General features: G+C 33.1%; 1 protein-coding gene, 1 long non-coding RNA gene and 2 other non-coding genes across 4 annotated transcripts; 3 read left to right on the forward strand and 1 right to left on the reverse strand.

The window, feature by feature from the left end:
- The first annotated feature begins 4507 nt into the window (after positions 1-4507).
- On the forward strand, positions 4508-8010 carry LOC112522693. The gene is made up of 4 exons (XR_003070217.1): positions 4508-4850; positions 6089-6170; positions 6948-6999; positions 7640-8010. It is a non-coding gene; the product is annotated as an uncharacterized LOC112522693 (long non-coding RNA).
- Positions 4548-4650, forward strand: LOC112503719. Its single transcript, XR_003068065.1, has one exon. It is a non-coding gene; the product is annotated as a U6 spliceosomal RNA (small nuclear RNA).
- Positions 5886-5990, forward strand: LOC112503721. Its single transcript, XR_003068066.1, has one exon. It is a non-coding gene; the product is annotated as a U6 spliceosomal RNA (small nuclear RNA).
- A 2362-nt stretch (positions 8011-10372) lies between the features above and the next one.
- On the reverse strand, positions 10373-17213 carry LOC112520459 (ABC transporter G family member 24). Its single transcript, XM_025129231.1, has 14 exons — positions 16713-17213; positions 16055-16131; positions 15634-15897; positions 15334-15397; positions 15094-15240; positions 14950-14984; positions 14728-14801; positions 13677-14569; positions 13156-13452; positions 12395-12889; positions 12163-12311; positions 11657-11946; positions 11281-11414; positions 10373-10819 (listed from the first exon to the last, which is right to left on the reverse strand). The coding sequence occupies exons 1-14, from the start codon at positions 16946-16948 to the stop codon at positions 10663-10665; spliced, it is 3312 nt and encodes a 1103-aa protein (XP_024984999.1). The 5' UTR covers positions 16949-17213; the 3' UTR covers positions 10373-10662.
- Between the last annotated feature and the right edge of the window lie 973 nt (positions 17214-18186).

An 18186-nucleotide genomic window follows, 5' to 3' on the forward strand; every position in this document is an offset into this window, starting at 1 on the left:
CAATATTGAATGAGAGATCGGTGAACTTACGAAACAAGGTCGTGGATTTGGTGCTAGTAAAGTGGAAGCATCACCGTGGACCAAATTGGACGTGGGAGAACAAGAATGAAATGAAGGCTAAGTATCCGGCATTATTCGAGTCGTCGTGATTTCGAGTACGAAATCCCCAAAAGGAGGAGGTAATTGTAACACACGTAAAAAACTGCTTTATTGGAAGATCTTTTCTGAATTTTTTTTTAATTGAAAGTTATAGATTATCTTATTACGATCACATAGGAAAAAACCTCATCGAAAACGGAGGTCCGAGCAAAAAGTTATGATTTTTTTAGTGTTTGGTAGTCAAATGGGCCTCAACCGGGCAAAATTCGGCCCAACTCGGGTTTAAGTGATTAATGGACGAAAATTAGTTTCTTTTTTTTCCCAAATCACTTCTAAAACTCTCCCACACACACTAGGTGCGATTTCACACACTTAAGCCTAAATGTATTCAATTCTTGAAGAATCAAAGCTCAAAAAGATGAATTCTTGATGTTTATGTGAAGATTTTTGAAGGGTTATAATTGAAGGTATTAAAAGCTTGTGGTGGTTCATTTATACCATTTTGGAAATTGCTCATAGCTTGGAGTATTGAGTAGCAATGTGAGTTCATTCGAGAACATTTTGTATACTATGCGTGCATATGTGTATATATATACTTTTCTAATATGCCTTAGTGGCTGGATATTATGCCTTAATGGCTGGAACATTATGCCTTAGTGGCTGGAACATTAAGCCTTAGTGGTTGTTATGTTAATTATTTACTTAATGTAACATGATCTTATGATATCTTCGACATACGAAATGTTGAAATCGCCATAATCAGTTTTTGTTACCTTGAAGAATATTGATTCATGAGTTTATTGACGTTGGAAAGCCTTTGTATACACATATTTTACTTGAGTTCGTTCATGGGATTCCTTTGTGTATGTGTATGTATATATATCATAATATTCAAATGTTTCCCTATGAATTCACTAAGCTTTATGCTTAACCTCTTAGATGTTGATTTTCTTTTACAGGAAAGATAGAAAAGGAGTAAAGGTCTAATGTAGGAATGTCGAGCTTGAAGAAGTTGGTCGCTATTTAAAGCTCGTATTTTGGGTATTTTTTTGTTTATGTACATGTTATTTTTATATATATATATATATATATATAGTATGTAAGGGTAGTTATATGCCCCTTCATCAACGATACTTATCTCTTTTGGTGAATAACTTTGTATCCCGTTTTGTTTTAGAGTTGTATATTGAATCTAATATTACCTGGTGAAATTAGCTTCCGTTTTAGTGTGGTGTTACACATTGTATTTTCTTTTTTTGAAAGTATAAAATATTTATATATGACAAATAAAACAAATAAACTCACACATCCTTCTCACTTTTGATGATATTTAAACTCCTGACCTCATAAGAAGCCAAAGACCTTTGGTTACAGTATTGTATTTTCATTTTCTTTATTACAAGAATATACTTTTAAATAATAAATAGTAATGTTGATTTATGTTGTTGGTATCGATGGACGATGGACGAACTCCGCATTTCACCTCCATATTCATATCTTCTTTCAATTCAAATGAGACGAACCGATCATCGTAATCTCCAAAAATATAATCTACCCAAATAAACAGTTGTAAAAAACCAACTTCGACATCCAAAGGTGTATCAAACAAAAAAGGTGTGGAATTCTTCCCTGCTCCATGAAATTCAAACCAGTCTGGGACGACCCTCCGGGAAAAGTAGAACTTACAATCACATAGGCCTCCGGTGTATTCCTGTTCAAAAAAGCCAAAATGCAACAAAATTTGGTTTAGTTCCTTTTTAGTGTAACGAAAAACTTATTTCCTCGATAGATGTAACAAATTATACTAATTTTAATCGATAACTTATTGATCTTGTAATATTTTATGACGTGAATATCTATTTATGAAAGGCTTATGGCAAAGTGGACGATAAACTTGATATCCATGTCATTAAATGTTACAAGATCAACATGTTAACGTTTAAAATTAGGAAATCTAAAAACTTTGTTACATTAAATAGGAAATTTTGAAACTTTGTTGCATTACTTAAGAAAAAATGGCAATTCAAAGCATTAAATATATAAGGTATCTGTTGGTTAGAATCAGGTAATCTTGTAATACTAGTTCCACTAACACGAATCTTCAATTTCTCCTAGTTGCTCAGGCAATTCTTCTAGATTTGAACATTTGGTGAGATGTAGAAACCCGAGTAACTTCTATTTGCAGATACTGCTCGGAAGACTTTTGAGGCTACAACAATCGATAAAAAACAGACTTCTTAATTCGCACAGATTGTCGATTGAATCAGGTAACTCTTTGATCCTGCTTCCACTGGCATATATTTTCAAGCCCTTCCAACCACCCAATTGATCTGGCAATTTTCCATATTTAAGCAGCCTTTAAGATATGGATTGCCAATTGATCTCAAGTGGCAAATGCTACTTGGAAGATTCTTGAGGTTTTTACATCCATTCATGGTCAAAGATTCGAAGATTCTTGAGGTTTTTACATGAGGCTACTTGCAAATGCTACTCGGTACCACCATAAGCTAATCCAAACACTTTTTATAAATATTCGGATTCAAACATTCACACCCATTCAAGGTCAAAGATTCGAATCCGGAAGATTCTTGAGGTTTTTACATAGTAGCCTCGTGTTAATTTTCCAATATGGTTTATTTGATCACTTTTTTTTAAGGATACACTGATCACTTTTGTCATATACTATTTAAAGAGTTCATTCAAAAAATCTTACTAAGACAGTAATTAATAAGAATATCGGTATATACTGAAACCAAACATTTACCTTTTAAATGTACATAATACTAATGCATGAATCAGTGACTAACTATATATACAAAAAACCGACTTTACTGTAAAAGAGGCTACTACGTAATTATGATATGATAACTTGCGGGTTTCATCAGGCTCGGTTAACACAATTGGTTTCAGTTAAATATTTATTGAGTTTGTCAACCTATTTTCGAATTGAGTTGGATAGTCATCGTGTCGGGAGTTTGTGCAACCCCTGTCCCTATTAAGTGAGCCTTACACGGGTTTTTGTCTTGAACTTTTTGGTGAAGGAAGAAAGAAAAAAAAATCACAAAATTAAATCAAGAGAAGAATGATCAAAATTCTTTTATTCAAGGATACATCGTAAAGAGAACTTAACAAAAAAAAAAAAAAAAAAACACAACAAAATAAGACTTTTACCTTAAAAAATGTTTTTTTTTTGTAATAAATGATTTGTGGCGACAAAATTTAAAAACCCGTGAACCATATCGACGTGAATTGTAATATACTTTTTAAATTTTAAATTTGTTTTTTGATATATAATCCAGAGCTCCAACAAAATATGGTTTGAATTCGAACGTTATAACAAGAATTCATTAAAATATTTAACTTGGTTGCAAAAATACTACCACGGTAATTTCACTATATAATTGTAGATTTAAATTTGAGCTGTTGATATTATAATCCAATTTTTATGTTTAATTCAAGTATATGGGACAATAAATTAGGATTTCGTAATTTAGGGGTTGTTTGTTTACCTATTAATAGTTTTATTAAGAGGCAACATCTGAATCGTTAAGAGGTGAATCTTGTTTGACAAAAAAAAAGTCTTGCCTCTTAATGATTATAAAACCCTCTGAATGATTTTGTATTATAGATCTCCCTTAACCATTGAGAGCCTTAATTCCATTGTACACAATTACCAAACAATTATATTTCATTTTGTTTTATATTATGAGAGCCTCTTAATCGTTATGGCCACTTAATTATTCTACACCAAACCATTCAACAATTGCCAAACAGCCCCTTAATCCAACAAAAATTGGTTACCAAATAATAATTAGGAATAAATACAACATTTTATTTAACATACGATTTTTTACAATCAATATTTTAGAACTTATCTTCATGTCATTTGAAACAAATATTGTTACATTCACTTTAGTAAGAAAATATTACTCTTTTTATTTAATCATAAAATAGATAATTTAAAGCTTGAAAATGTTAATTTATTTGTTTAATAAAAAAACCAGTAGGATAATAATTTACTGATTCAATTAAAAATACAAATTAAAAAATTAATTAAAATAATCATTTTTACCGGTTGTTTTCATCTATTAACCACTTTTTTTATAAGGTTTATTAAAATAGCTCTAGGTTCGCAATGTTTTTTTTACGGATCTGGATGAAAAATATAACTTATTTTTGCAGACAGTGTGAAAAAGTATATAATTTTTTGGTTTTTAACCGGATCCGCAATTGTCAACATAGATTTTGCAAATTTATGGCTATTTTTGATAAATTTGAAAACTATTTTAATAAATTTACCATACAAATTTCCGAAGCGTTTGATTTGATTGCTGAAAATAAAAAACCATAAATAGTGGATTGAGTTGGGTTTGAAGTCATCTCAACCCACACCGACTAGAAGAACAACTTCTGGTTGCTTTATATGTCGGAGTTCACCATCTACAACCGTCCCTTCGGGGACATCCAATAAAATTGGAACGATACAGAGAAGATTAGCATGGCCCCTGCGCAAGGATGACACGCACAAATCGAGAAATGGTCCAAATTTTTTTCTGCCCAATTTTCCTATCATCGTCTTCCCCAAAACCCTCTTGGCCAATTCACCAACGGTCGCCGGTGTAATCTGCGGAGTACGTCGTCGTCGCTGACCTTATTTGACTTCCTTCCGGTTGATTATCGTCTCCTTATGTTGAATTAGGGCTCCAACTAGATGAAAGAACGGTGCCGCAGCCATGGGCGTATTTGAGGAGGTAAACATTAAAACTTGGCCTTTCAAACGTCTGTTTGAATCTGATTGCGTTTTGAACTTCGCTTTCTTAGTTTATAGATTATATATCTATGTACCCTTTCTACTTCAGTTAGGGCTTTTCCAAAATATTTCATGAACTAGATTTGAAATTATGGTTGCCAAATTTGTGAAGTTTAAAGACAGAAAATATAGTAATAATGATGATTCTAAGCAATGGCTATGGCTATGATACAACATGTGGATCTTGCTGTTGATTTCTTCAACCATTTTTGTGATCTTTGCTTCCTTTTCTTCAACCTTTGATTCCAAATAGAATTGGAACAATACAGATAAGATTGTGCAAGGCCAAAACATAAATCGTCCAAATTCTTTTGTTCCAACTTCAGTTTCTTGCACTTAATCAATTAGATCCTTTTTCTGGTTATGATTATGTTAACTGAAGGTCTTGGAGATGTATCAGATCAAAAAAGAAATAGCAATAACAAATTAATGATGTCTTCTGTATGATATATGACCTTTCCTTGTGTGATCTTAATGGCTACAAGTATATTTTTCTGTTTCCCTTAATCTCTCTTACATTCAGTTATTTGTATCTTTGATTGTTTGCATTGGCAAAATTCGAATACGGTTTCAGTTCCAAGTTCTTGTTTGGTATTTCATATTCCTTGGTGCTAGATACATCTAAGTTGTAATGTTATTGTATTACGATCATTCATAATATCAACATAATTTCTTTTAACAAAATGGTTTTATGATAATTGTGTTGCTTCGATGATGTTTTTAAATTGGTTTTGTTCATAGAAAGCAATCTTAAATTTGTACACAAATGGAAAATGAAAATGAAAATTAAAGCATGAAACATGCTAATTTATTTATTTGATTAAAAAAACCAGTAGGTTGATAATTTGTTGGCTTACTTAAGATTAAAAAGTACTCGTTTTTGAGACGTCTGATTAGATTGAAGTTAGCTCGTCCCACACCGACCAGAAGTACAACTTCTGGTTACTTTATATACTAGAGCTCACCACTTATAGTCGTCCCTTCGGGGACATTTGATAAAAAATTGGAACGATACAGAGAAGATTAGCATGGCCCCTGCACAAGGATGACACGCACAAATCGAGAAATGGTCCAAATTTTTTTGTGCCCAATTTTGCTATCATCCCATCAATGTCCGGCAGTGTAAGCATCAACTATGTTTTCACACTGACTTAACCGAGTTATTTTGTTTGTTTTCAGTTGATTATCGTCTCTTTATGTTGAACTAGCGTTCCAACTCGATGAAAGACAAGTGCCGCATCCATGGGTGTATCTTGAGGAGGTATCATTTGTTGAATCTGTGAGTATATGAGCAAGATGTATGATTGTGTTTCGAGCTTCACTTTCTTAGTTTATAGCCTGTATATCTGTGGACGCTTTACACTTCAAATAGGCACTTTGAAAATGTTTCATGAACTAGATTTGAAATTTATGGTTGTTAAATTTGTCAAGTTTAACATGCCACATTGGCCAGTCTCAAATTATGATGCTTAGGATGATATGTGACAGAAAATGTAGAGTTGAGATTGAGATAACGGTGGAACAAAACGTAATCTTCTGCTTGAGATTGAGATTCAGATTGTTATCTTTTGGTGTGTTGATTTCAATGTCATTGTAAAAAATCTTTAATATTGCCAATGAAAAACAGGCAAAAGAAGTAACTAGAAAGAAAAACAGGTCATAGATAAATCCATTGTAAAATGGAAAATGGGGTTATAATGTGATTTAGAGTGAATTGCACCTTATATATGTCTTTGGGTGTGTTTACTTGGTGCTTAATGAGCTTAATTAATAAATGGGCTTTTTCTGCATTTATGAGCTAGTAGGATTTGCATTATCTGAAGGTTTTCCTTTACAAAACAAAAGTGACAAAGATTTTAAGCCATACACCGTAGTTCAAGATCTCATCGTATCCTGATTCCACAACCAGCCTATTTGTTCTGTGTAAAAACATCTCTGAGCGCTGAAAGTTATTTGCATCTGTGAAATTTCTGATAGTCTTATCTACCTTTATTTTGTGATTCTCGTAGTGGATGAACATTGTCCCTCGTAGTTGCAGGTTGAGGCTCGCCCATTTTTGGATTCTGATGATTAGTCAAATATTGGATCAGGTTGGTAGTTAAATTTCAAATATTTGGTTGTTTTTGGTATTGAACAAGTCTCGATCAATATCTATACATCATGTTTGTTCATGGTGGTGCCATAAGGCAGGACAAAGCAGACTATAGTGTGATTGGTGGTTCAAGGCCAAACTATCTTCATCTTCTTTTCAATTCAACATAAACCATTAGAAACTATAATGAGGTAAACAGACCATCAATGCCTAGGGGCAAGCATATCACCCCCCTAATTCTCCTATTTAAGGTCGAGTCCTCTGAACATTAGTCTATTGTTTGGCTAGAGGTTTCATAAAAAAAGCAAAAAGAGAATGTGAGAGAAGTGAAAAAACAGAGCTTCTGTTTATGTTTCTTTGGTGAATTATTTTGATTGATTGTTGTTTCTTTGGTTTGTAATGCTTGAATTCACCGATTTGGTTTTCTTCATCCATCTCCAGGTTTGACATCTCTCTTTGAAAAAGTTTTTTTTTCTTCTGTAGTTTTTGATTTGTCTCTTCCATTTTGTGTTTTTCTTCGACGGTTTTCTTACACAAACTTTATGTTCCCCAATTCTTGAAAAAACAACATAGTAGTTGCGTGCAAACTTTCTTTTTGTGCTTCAATGTTTATCTTACCAACATAGTAGTGTTTACAGGCCTCTTTATTTTTAATACTTCTAAGACAATTGAAGAAGTTGAAGATCGAAACCATCTTAGGAGTGGTTACAGTTGGAGCTATAAAATGCAGGTACAAGACACTCCAACAACAAATTTTTTGATGTCAGATTTTGCTCCTGAGTACTAATATGAACATAATGAATTTGAATTGGTGGGTGATGGTGATGTATGTAGAGAGATGAACCATGTCTACATATGTAGTATGAATTGTCGCACAACCCCATTTAATTCAAGAAATCAGATGCTATTTACCAACAACATAGCATGAGACGAAATAGTAGATTTTTGTATGTATTTGACATGTAAGTTTGGACCAAGCTTCCATTTTATTTGATATAGAGGTTTTACCAAAAGTAGAAAAATATATGAACACATGTGTGATTGGATTTGTTGTCCACTTCTGGAATTTCACACAATGCTTGATGGTGGCTAAGTTTTTCTGGAACATTTAAATTGGTCTTTTAATCATTTCTCTTTTGAATTTCGCAATATTACAGATTTAGCTAAGGGCAAAAAAAAAAAAAAAAAAAAATTCAAACCCAATACAAACATGCATTTGTGATGGTCACATCCTTAATTGCAATGGTAAAACTTGTTGGATTTGATTTCTTTTTGTCTTTTATAAAGATTTGCAATATTGCAGACATGAATATTGTAGAAGTAGTGACATTTGGGTTAACCCGATAAAGAAATGGTTAGGAAACATATTTGGATGTATGAAATGATCATTTGAGTCAATAGTTAAGCAAATGTATTTTGTTTTTAATTTTTTTAATAATTTGTTACAAAAGCTACCAAACCCCATAAAAATTAGAATCATGATCAGTTGTAAGAAGTAAATAAAAATATTAAATTATTTGTCAAATCAAAATAATTATTTAGAATGGAATATTTCACTCTAAATAATATTACAATCATAAATGAAATCAATTAATTATTTAAACATTACTTGAAACTGCAAATAGTAAATAATCCAACACAAGATGTTGGAAATTAATTTTGTAGATAAGAAGTTAGATTTGATGAATGATATTATGTAATTTCATCCGTTTATAAATCTCATATGAGGTTTTTGGATGGATGTAGTTTCAAATGGATTTACAAAAACAAAATTCATATTTTAAAATAACTAGAAGAGTATTTGTACAATGCAACGAGATGCATCTAAAATATAATTTGGATAATCATTGATAACTAACAGAATATTTAGTTATTATCTTTATAAAAAGTTATATTATTAAATCTAAATTAAATTTCTTTATTACTAAACCTAAATTAAATTATAATTAAAAAGTTTAATTAAGGAAATTACACCAAAACACAATAACTTTTAAAAAGATTAATTTAATACTGATATCGATATTTCTTTTTTCAAAATTTTATGATATTTTTAAATTTATATTTTATTCAAAAATAAAAACATTATCACTTTATCAAAACCACATAAAACCAATATTTACTTAAAATTCAATATTACAAGTAAATTATGCAAAAGTACAACTTATTAAAGCTCGATGTTTCAATTCATATAACTAATTGCAGATAAACATAATCAAATAGATGATAAACATCTTATTTTAAAATATAAAAAATCTAAAATATAATTAGGATAATTATCAAGTCCTAACAAAATAATTAATTATTATTTTTATAAAAAAATTATATTATTAAACCAAATATAAATTAATTCGTTATTGTACTTAAATTAAATTATAATAAAAAATTGAATTAAAAAATTACACAAAAAATAGAAATTTTAAATAGTTAATTTGATACGAATATCAATATAATTTTGTTATGCATAAAGTACTGTATATTGATGCATATTATTTAATATTCAGGATTACAAATAAATTATGCATAAGTACAACTTATTAAAGCTCGATTTTTGAATTCGTATAACTAACTGCGGATAAATATAATCAAATAGAGGATAAACATCTCATTTTAAAATATAAAAAATCTAAAATATAATTAGAATAATTATCCAGTCTTAACAAAATAAATAACTATTATCTTTATAAGAAAATTATATTATTAAACCAAATATAAATTACTTCGTTATTGTACCTAAATTAAATTATAAAAAAATTGAATTAAAAAATTACACAAAAAAATGATAAATTTTAAATAGTTAATTTGATACTAATATCAATATATTTTTGTCAAAATTTTACGATATCTTCAAACTTATGTTTTATTCAGAAATAAAAACATTTATCGCTTTTTCAAAATCACATAAGATCATATTATAACATCGACTGAGATAAAAAATAAAATGAAATATTAAAATCAAGATGTATCTCACTACATTGTGCAAGTAACCTAGCATTTTTTAAAGGACCATGTCAGCTCGGAGTAGATCAAACGAACCGTCTAATAGGTTCAGTTTATAGTATGAAATGAAAGGTATTTTTTTTGATTGATTATAAATTGTCATAAAATATATCATTTTTATATATTCATTTGTAAAACCACCTTTTATCAATCAAAAATAAAGCAAGAGTTCATACTTCAGCACCTTTTATAAAACAAACTCCACATTATTTTCAAAAGCTTTCATTTTTGTGTTTGTGACAAGACATTTCAAACAAAAAAACTCGATAATCCTTTTCGAAAATGGTTTTTTTTATAAGAGTTGTAATACATTTTTACTTTTTTTTCCCTTCAAAGTTGTAATATGTTTCGTTAATTACATAAATACCATATATGCTCACTTGTATATACACATCTTTTATAATGCATACAAACTACATGTTACAACATACATAGAAACCAAATATGGCTTCCGATTTCGTTCAGAGACGTAAGAAAATGAATGAAATACTAAAACAAAATTTACTTCTACCATTGCTAACCGTATACTAATATCACTATGCTTTGATGATACAACATAACGTGCCTCTGTAAATTTGTAAATACCTCTAAATCAAACGAACTCAGTACACCTCACTCAACGGTACTCCATGCTGTGGTTTTTGTAGCATGGATAGTTTTGGACTCACCTCTTATGGACGATGAGCATGCCAAAGAATGCAGAAATGCGGCTAAGGACACCAATAAGGATGAGGACGAATATACATAGACCCCAATCATGTACGTTGTAGCCGAATCTAAGAAGTGAGCCACAGCGAGTTATCAGCCACACTCCCGAATACCTGCAGTGAACCAAGTTGATCAATGTAACGCAAAACTGATTAATGGAACGACTGCTAATTTGCTTAAACTGTCAATCTCAATAATGGAAATATCTTGCAAAGTAGTTTGATGTGAAGCAGGCAATAGATGAACAAATAAAGCCTAAAACAGGTATAGAAAAGAATCAAGAAGTCTTGTTTCTTTTGGTCCATAAAATATATTTTGATTATATGGATTCTATTTATATGATGACCGGAGAAATGAAGATATGAATGTGGGTCCTGAATACCCGAACCATACAAACTCAGTAAATCCCACACAGTACATTCAGAGGAGGGTAAGATGTAGGCAGACCTTTCCTGTACTAATTTGATATAAATTATGCTTTATTACTGAGAACACTTCCAGTTCCAGATAACTAAACATCTACCCTTTATTTTAGATCATATTATTTGATATATAGGATATCGGATGGTTGTACCTGTTTGCATTTGCAATCACAAATGCTTCCAGAGCCCACTTAGGGTAGCACACGTTCGAAATATGCTCCAGGAATTCACTATTTTGGGTCTGGGTCGACACGAGAGTCAAAACTACAGGAATGAGCACCGCGAACTGCAACAAGTTTCAATCAAATGAGTACAAATGCAAAATGCTTAACCAAAGGGTCATTGACACGGCAGTATCCGAGTTACCAGTAGATCTCGGCCTTATTGAAGGTCAAGAGTTCAAACCTCGTCAAATGTGAGGAGAGCGTGTGAATTTTGCCGTGTATAAATAAAATATATATACATATATACATACTTCAAAAAAGCAAAGTTTTTATTGATGAGCTTCCTGCTAGTTATATAACTCACCAGCTGTGATGGACCAGGAGCAAGAAATATGGCCAACATGTACCCTATGCCAGTCACACAGTACACAAGGCAGAGCAAGACGGTGTAATTTTCGGCAAAGGAAGATCTGGGGTAGCTGAAGAAGTAGAACATGGAGAGATAAACCGCTGGTTTTATCACGGTATTGAAATGATCGATGGTATCTTTGGCAAGAAAATGAGCTAGGCTGCTGATCCCGGATGCACGCTCCCTCCAATATTGTAACTTGTCCAAAGAAAATGTTCTCAAAGCCGAAACTTTGCATAACAAAGCTGAAAACCATGATTAAAGTATCATAAGCTAACATTTTCTTGAATCACTATGGTTAAACCAAGCCACACCTAACCAAGTAAAACCCAGTATATCCTGCGTGAAAGCAGGGTCTGGGAGGGGTGGGATGTATGCAGTCCTGGCCTCTAACCCCAAAGGGTAGAGCGATTGTTTCTGTGAATACCCAGATAGCCAAAAGCAGTTCTTTAGTTACTTACATACTGCAATAATGGAGTAAGTGTAGCCAGGTGCCCCAAAAGTCTCTTCGCTCGATTTAATAATGGATCCCAAGCATGCACCAGCAAGTAACAAGATGAGATAGTCTACTAACTGTAGCTTGGATTCTCGTAACCGCTGCTTAGCAACCCTGAGAAAGTATTGGCATCAGAAAAAGAACCATCAATAACGATGAATGCATGCAGGGTTTAGGGTTTAGGGTCAAAGAGCTACCTTCCAATGAAGTATCGGTACTGCATGAGAATTCCTGGAGTCTTGCGGTTGGACAAGTCCTTTGTTGGCAAGAAATTATGGCGTATGATATCTCTTCGGAGTTCCACATCCGACTTCACATCCTGCCAAATTTCAGCAGCAAACGAATGATCCTCTGCTGTGCTCTCGGTGTCATTTAGTTCATTACCTGAAAGTCGACCTTCTGGGAAGATATCAAGTCCACCAGCATTTCTACGCATATCAGGGGGAACAGGATAACCCTTATGAATCATCCATCTAACGGGAAGCTGTTCAAAATTTACACCCGAACTTGTGCTTGGTTTAACCATTCCTTCCAAAACATCTATAAAATAATCTGGAGGATTAACACGATCTGGAACAGTGATTCCGAGACCTGAAAAGTATTCTTCAACTTTCCTTACTGATCCATGATAAACCGTAAGTCCACCTTTAGCTAGAAGTATCAAATCGTCGAACATCTGGAACAAGGAGTAACTGAAACAAAATGGAACTAAAGATCAATATGAAAATCTTGAACTAACTAGAAAACTTATGTCCACAATGAAAAAGGCACACAGTTTTAGAAAATATGTAATTGTTACACTTTTAATTAACTAAATGACAACTTTACCCTTAATAACAGAGGGAGTATGAATTTCTCCATGTCATGATTAAGGGTAGGATTGGAAACACTACACTTATTTTGGGGAAAACTATAATAGAAATGTGGACAGTTATTCTGAGACACAGGGAGTAATTACCTTGGTTGGTGAACAACCATGCTAACGTTCACCCCTTCGAGAGTCTCCCTTCGAAGTGCTCTAAGAAGTAGTTGAGAAGATGAACTATCCAAACCGGATGTTGGTTCGTCTAAGATCAAAAGCGATGGTTCCATTACCATTTCCACACCAACATTTACTCGTTTCCTCTGGCCTCCAGAGATTCCACGCTTTTCTACAGTTCCAACCAAGGAACTTCTCACTGCTTGCAAACCCAACGACTCTATAACTCTCTCAACAACTAGAACCCTGTCTTGTTTAAGCATGTTTGCTGATAACCTACACTTTTTTGAAAAAGGAACGTTAAAAAACTTTTCTACTTATCGGTGCAACCAATTTTCAACTTATTTTCTTTAATTTCAGGGCGGAAGCCAATTTTAGCATAGTGTAGGTGTTAGGATATGTGGAACCCCTTCTGAATTCGATACTGCAGGTGGGAAACTAATGAGGAATCGGAATGGAAGAACATATCAGTTAAAATTTGCAAATATATCTTGGCATACCTGCACTTTGCACTGAACCAGAGATTCTCCTCCACGGTCAAATTTCCATGGACAATATCATCTTGTGGCACAAAACCGATGATCTTTTTATACGAATGGATTGAGTCTGGTTTCCCATTTACAAGAATCGAACCAGTTATCCTGCATCCATGTGCTTTGCCCGCCAATGCAGAAAGAAATGTCGTCTTACCCGCCCCAGATGGACCCATGACCGCAGTTATTCGGCCAGGCATGATTTTCCCAGTAACACACCTCAAAAGATGTTTCCCTTTTCCTTTCAAAGTAAGAGTCAGATCTCGGAAAGAAATCTCAATTTTGGGTCTTTTTCTGACCTCAGTATTAACCGCCATTGAGATTACTCCAGAGAAAGTAAGGTTCTGATTCTGTTGCATGGCCTTTTCTTTCTCAATCTGACCATAAGCATAATTAAAGATTTGGCTATGAGTATGGATTTCTTTTTCTTTCGGCATTTTCTTTTTATCATGTGTATCTTTATTTTCCATACTGGTATCATAACTATAAAGATCCTCTTCGATCCCATCTCTAGCATATGTTTGACTTCTGAGCTCCAATCTGCTGTCTTCCAACGCAGGGGATGATGAATGGGACACATTTGAAGTAACTGGATTCTCCCTCATATCCGCTCTACTTTCACTCAATATTGAAAGCTCCTCATCTTGTGGAGCAGCCTTTTTACGAGAAAATGTACGAGATATTTGAGCTGCATGCTTCTTAGCAGCTTCTCTTGCCATTTTCCACCTTTCATGTGCCTTCACTTTCTCTTTTGCACGTCTTGAAGCTGCTTCCCTAGATTTAGCATGCCTTCTCTCCCGAGTTGTAATTATTTGGTCAGAGCAGTTGTAGATGATGATCAGAATAGTAAATATGGCAGCCTAGATAGTGGAGTATTCGAACATTAGATATCTATTTATTCGCCCATCTCATTAAACGCAAGATTTATGCAAAAATGGAGAGAAGATCATAAATTGGTGCCATCGGATTCAGACCAAAAATAACCAATAAACTGTTTGAGCATAAATGGAAAGCTTACTATAAGCATTGCCCCATATGCATGAATATTTTGAGTTGAACTGTGGCTATCACATGAGGTCAACTTGAAGCATGCTGCAAGTAATGACAATAAGGGTCAGATTTTTCATAATCAACAAAAATATAGAGCATATTGATGGCTGGATGCATTCTTTCTTGGCTTTGGAAATACAGTATTTTCTCAACTATTGCACCATTTAACTCACGCCAATGAGTCACTTACGTTTCTCAGATGTAGAGCCTGTTGAACAGTAATGCCTGAAATCGCAAGATTCAGGGATCAGTATTTGAAATTATATTTTTCAGATGAGACCCTCATCTAGAATAATAAAGGGCACTAGAAAAGCTTGGGGACATAGATTTATACCCACTGCTGCAAGGCAATTGTTGTGTACTTGATGGACAATATGACCCTGATGAACAGAAAAGCTCGCGACTAGTGCGAAGATCTGCCCATATGTTTGCTCCCCCACAAGTATGATTAGGCCGTCCGGCAGGCAGTTGGTAAGAATATCTGCAAGTAAACCGTTAATAAATAAGCTGCTCACAAAACATAATGTGTAAAACAAGAGTGGGAAGAGCTTTTTACGAAGGCACTAAAACTTACGGTCTACATATGCCGCTAGCTCTGTCAAGAGTTGCAGATGGGCAGTGTGAACCCAATGGGCAGGCTATAACATAAATAATATCCAGAAATCAGTTGAGATAGTGTCTGTGAATAAAACTAGCCATCAAAAACTCATGATTGCTAATTGCAGACATTAGTGGATCAGAAGGTCCATGGTAAAGGCGGCATGCAATCATCGATATATATATATATATACCAATATATGTGTGTGTGTGTATATATATCTCAATATATGTGTATATACACACACAAGTATTCAAACAAGTTTCAATTACTTACGTATCATGCAAGTAAGACCTTTCGGGCAGAAGAAACCCTCACAACAAGGCTGACAGTTGAGAGTTCTAGCAGGTATATTACGCGAATCTCTCATGTTAACATCATCAGTTGACAAAGTGGCACACGCCCATCCTGGCTCACAACCAGAAACCGTGGACGTTAGATTACAGTTCCTGTTAGGCCTCTCATAACTGTTACCCAGAAAGAAGCCTTCAAAGTAGAACTTTAACTCCGCTGATGTACACAAGCGCTGCGTAACATCTCCTGTTAAATAATCAGAATCCCATTTAGAAATGAGTTGTTAGAAACTACTATAACAGAAGGTTTCAACCTTCAGCAGTAACGATGACAGAAACTCATGTTAACCAGATATTATACAAGTTCTCTTAGTAGTTTCTAAAGGATTGGAGTCGATCCATACCGTTAGTTTTCTGAATGCAAGAAGTCAAGAAGTCCAAATTAGAAGAATAATTAAAAGCTTTATCCCACTCTACTTCCCTGTTAACAGCATAAGAAGTCCAAATTAGAAGAATAATTACAAGCTCAATCCCACTTGGTTTCCCTGTTAACAACATAAGAATTTTGGATGATCGAATCAAATTCATCCAATATACAAAGAATATTCATGACCTTCGTTCCAAAGAAAATCTTGATCTTGACTTTTCACTTCAAATAGATCATTGACTACTCTAACTTCTAAATTCAAAATGGGTATTTTTCAAAATGCAAAATCCATTGGCAATTTTTCGCAAATCTAATACCAACATCACTTTGTTATATACTTTGTGAAGTTTGATATGGTTCCATATCAATCTTGAATTTGAAAAATAACCAAAATCCAAGTGAAAACCTCTTTGTTAATTTCTTCAAAAATATCCATGTTTGACATCTAGAAATCACATCTTCCACTGCAGTTTTCCTTTCCCTTTTCCAAAAAATAAAGCAATGTTTACCCCAAAATTGAAAAAAATGCGTCTCTCTCATGAAGATCAAAAGAACCCTGATCCGATTAATTGCCACCCCCTAAATTTTCTAGCATTATGGTAAAGATTCTATGAAAATAAACACAACTTGCTTACCGATTTTTAACGCAGAAGGAGGATTGTTCCCCAACATCGCTATCAAGAATCGTGGAAGTGAGATTGGTAAGACTGCTATATACTCTCTGAGTAATGAACGGGAGGAACGCAGTATCGTTGATCTGACCGGCGAATTCGTCTCCGATAACTTGGCACTGTACGAATTCCGGCGAATGAAGCAGCAGCTGCAGTACTACAACAATAGCTACGGCGACGAAAAGTTTCCCTCCGACCATTCTCCGGCTAGCAACAACGTGGTGGGACGTGCATATAGTTGACGGAGAAACAAGATTTCGGGTGAAAATGGGTAGAAAGTGTATTAATATATGTGGGATTTGGACACGTTCCGACTTGAACTTGAAAATGGGTAGATTGCCGGCATTGACGTAGTTCTCTTTTCACAAAACTGTGCACCCCGGAGTCTCCGGGTTTTGGCATTTTCAACGTTCAAAATTTACAAGAAATCCACAGCTTTGGTATTTTCTTTGCAAAGTTATTCCTGAAATCCACAGCTTTGGCATCGTAGAAAAAGGTTTAAACAAAAATCAACAAACTATCTTATTTTAAATGATTAGTAATTGTTTGGCAATTGTTGAATGGTTTGGTGCAGAATGATTAAGTGTGAGAATGATTATGATGTTTTCATGATATAGTGCAAAATGAAATATAATTGTTTGGTAATTATGTACAATAAAATTATGGTTCTTAATGGTTAAGAGAGATCCATAATATAAAATCATTCAGAGGGTTTTAGAACCATTAAGAGGCAAACCTTTTTTTTCCAAACAAGATTCACCTCTTAACGATTTAGAGGTTGCCTCTTAATGGAACTATTAATAGGTAAATAAATAAACTCAAGTTTTTAAACTATTTTTTTGAATGAGAATTTATTAAATTTTCTTATTTTTAAATGATTAAGTGTCTGAACTATTTTTTTTTAAACGAAAAAAACCATTAAACTTTCTCATTTTAAATAATTAAGTCTATAAACATTTTTTTTTATTAAATAACCCATCAAACTTCTAAAAATATGTTACATATATCTGTTCTCTGTATCATCTAACATGTTGTTGGTCTCTGTCATCGATCTCCTCTATTTGATCTACTTTTTATCCATCAAAAGACAACTAATTACATATAGTTTTTTTATTATTATTAAAATGATGTAAGTAATCAATTTTTTAAAATTTTGATTATTTAATTTATTGAAAAAACTATTCATAAACTTAATCATTTAAAAAAAATTCATATTATTATTATATTACCAGAAGATTTAGAATATAATAAGATGTGAACATATACATACAAATTATTAACCCCTTATGTTAACGTATATCCTTGCCCTTACTAAGAAAACCCAACAAATGTGTTAAAACTATTTAGTCATTGTTATTTTTATATTATTTTATTAAATATATTTAGTTATTAAAACATAAATATAACAATTTTAATAATGTTTATGTAACATGAAATT

The sequence above is a fragment of the Cynara cardunculus genome (genome assembly GCF_001531365.2).
Source record: "Cynara cardunculus var. scolymus isolate 2C chromosome LG 1, CcrdV1, whole genome shotgun sequence".
NCBI classification, from domain to species: domain Eukaryota; kingdom Viridiplantae; phylum Streptophyta; class Magnoliopsida; order Asterales; family Asteraceae; genus Cynara; species Cynara cardunculus.

Coding starts and splice junctions, on each gene's coding strand:
- LOC112520459 (XM_025129231.1), bottom strand. CDS start 16,948: ATGGTCGGAGGGAAACTTTTCGTCGCCGTAGCTATTGTTGTAGTACTG. Junction 16,132..16,712: donor TCCTTCTGCGTTAAAAATCG/GTAAGCAAGTTG, acceptor TGCTGTTAACAG/GGAAGTAGAGTGGGATAAAG. Junction 11,415..11,656: donor CTCCTGGTCCATCACAGCTG/GTGAGTTATATA, acceptor AACTTGTTGCAG/TTCGCGGTGCTCATTCCTGT.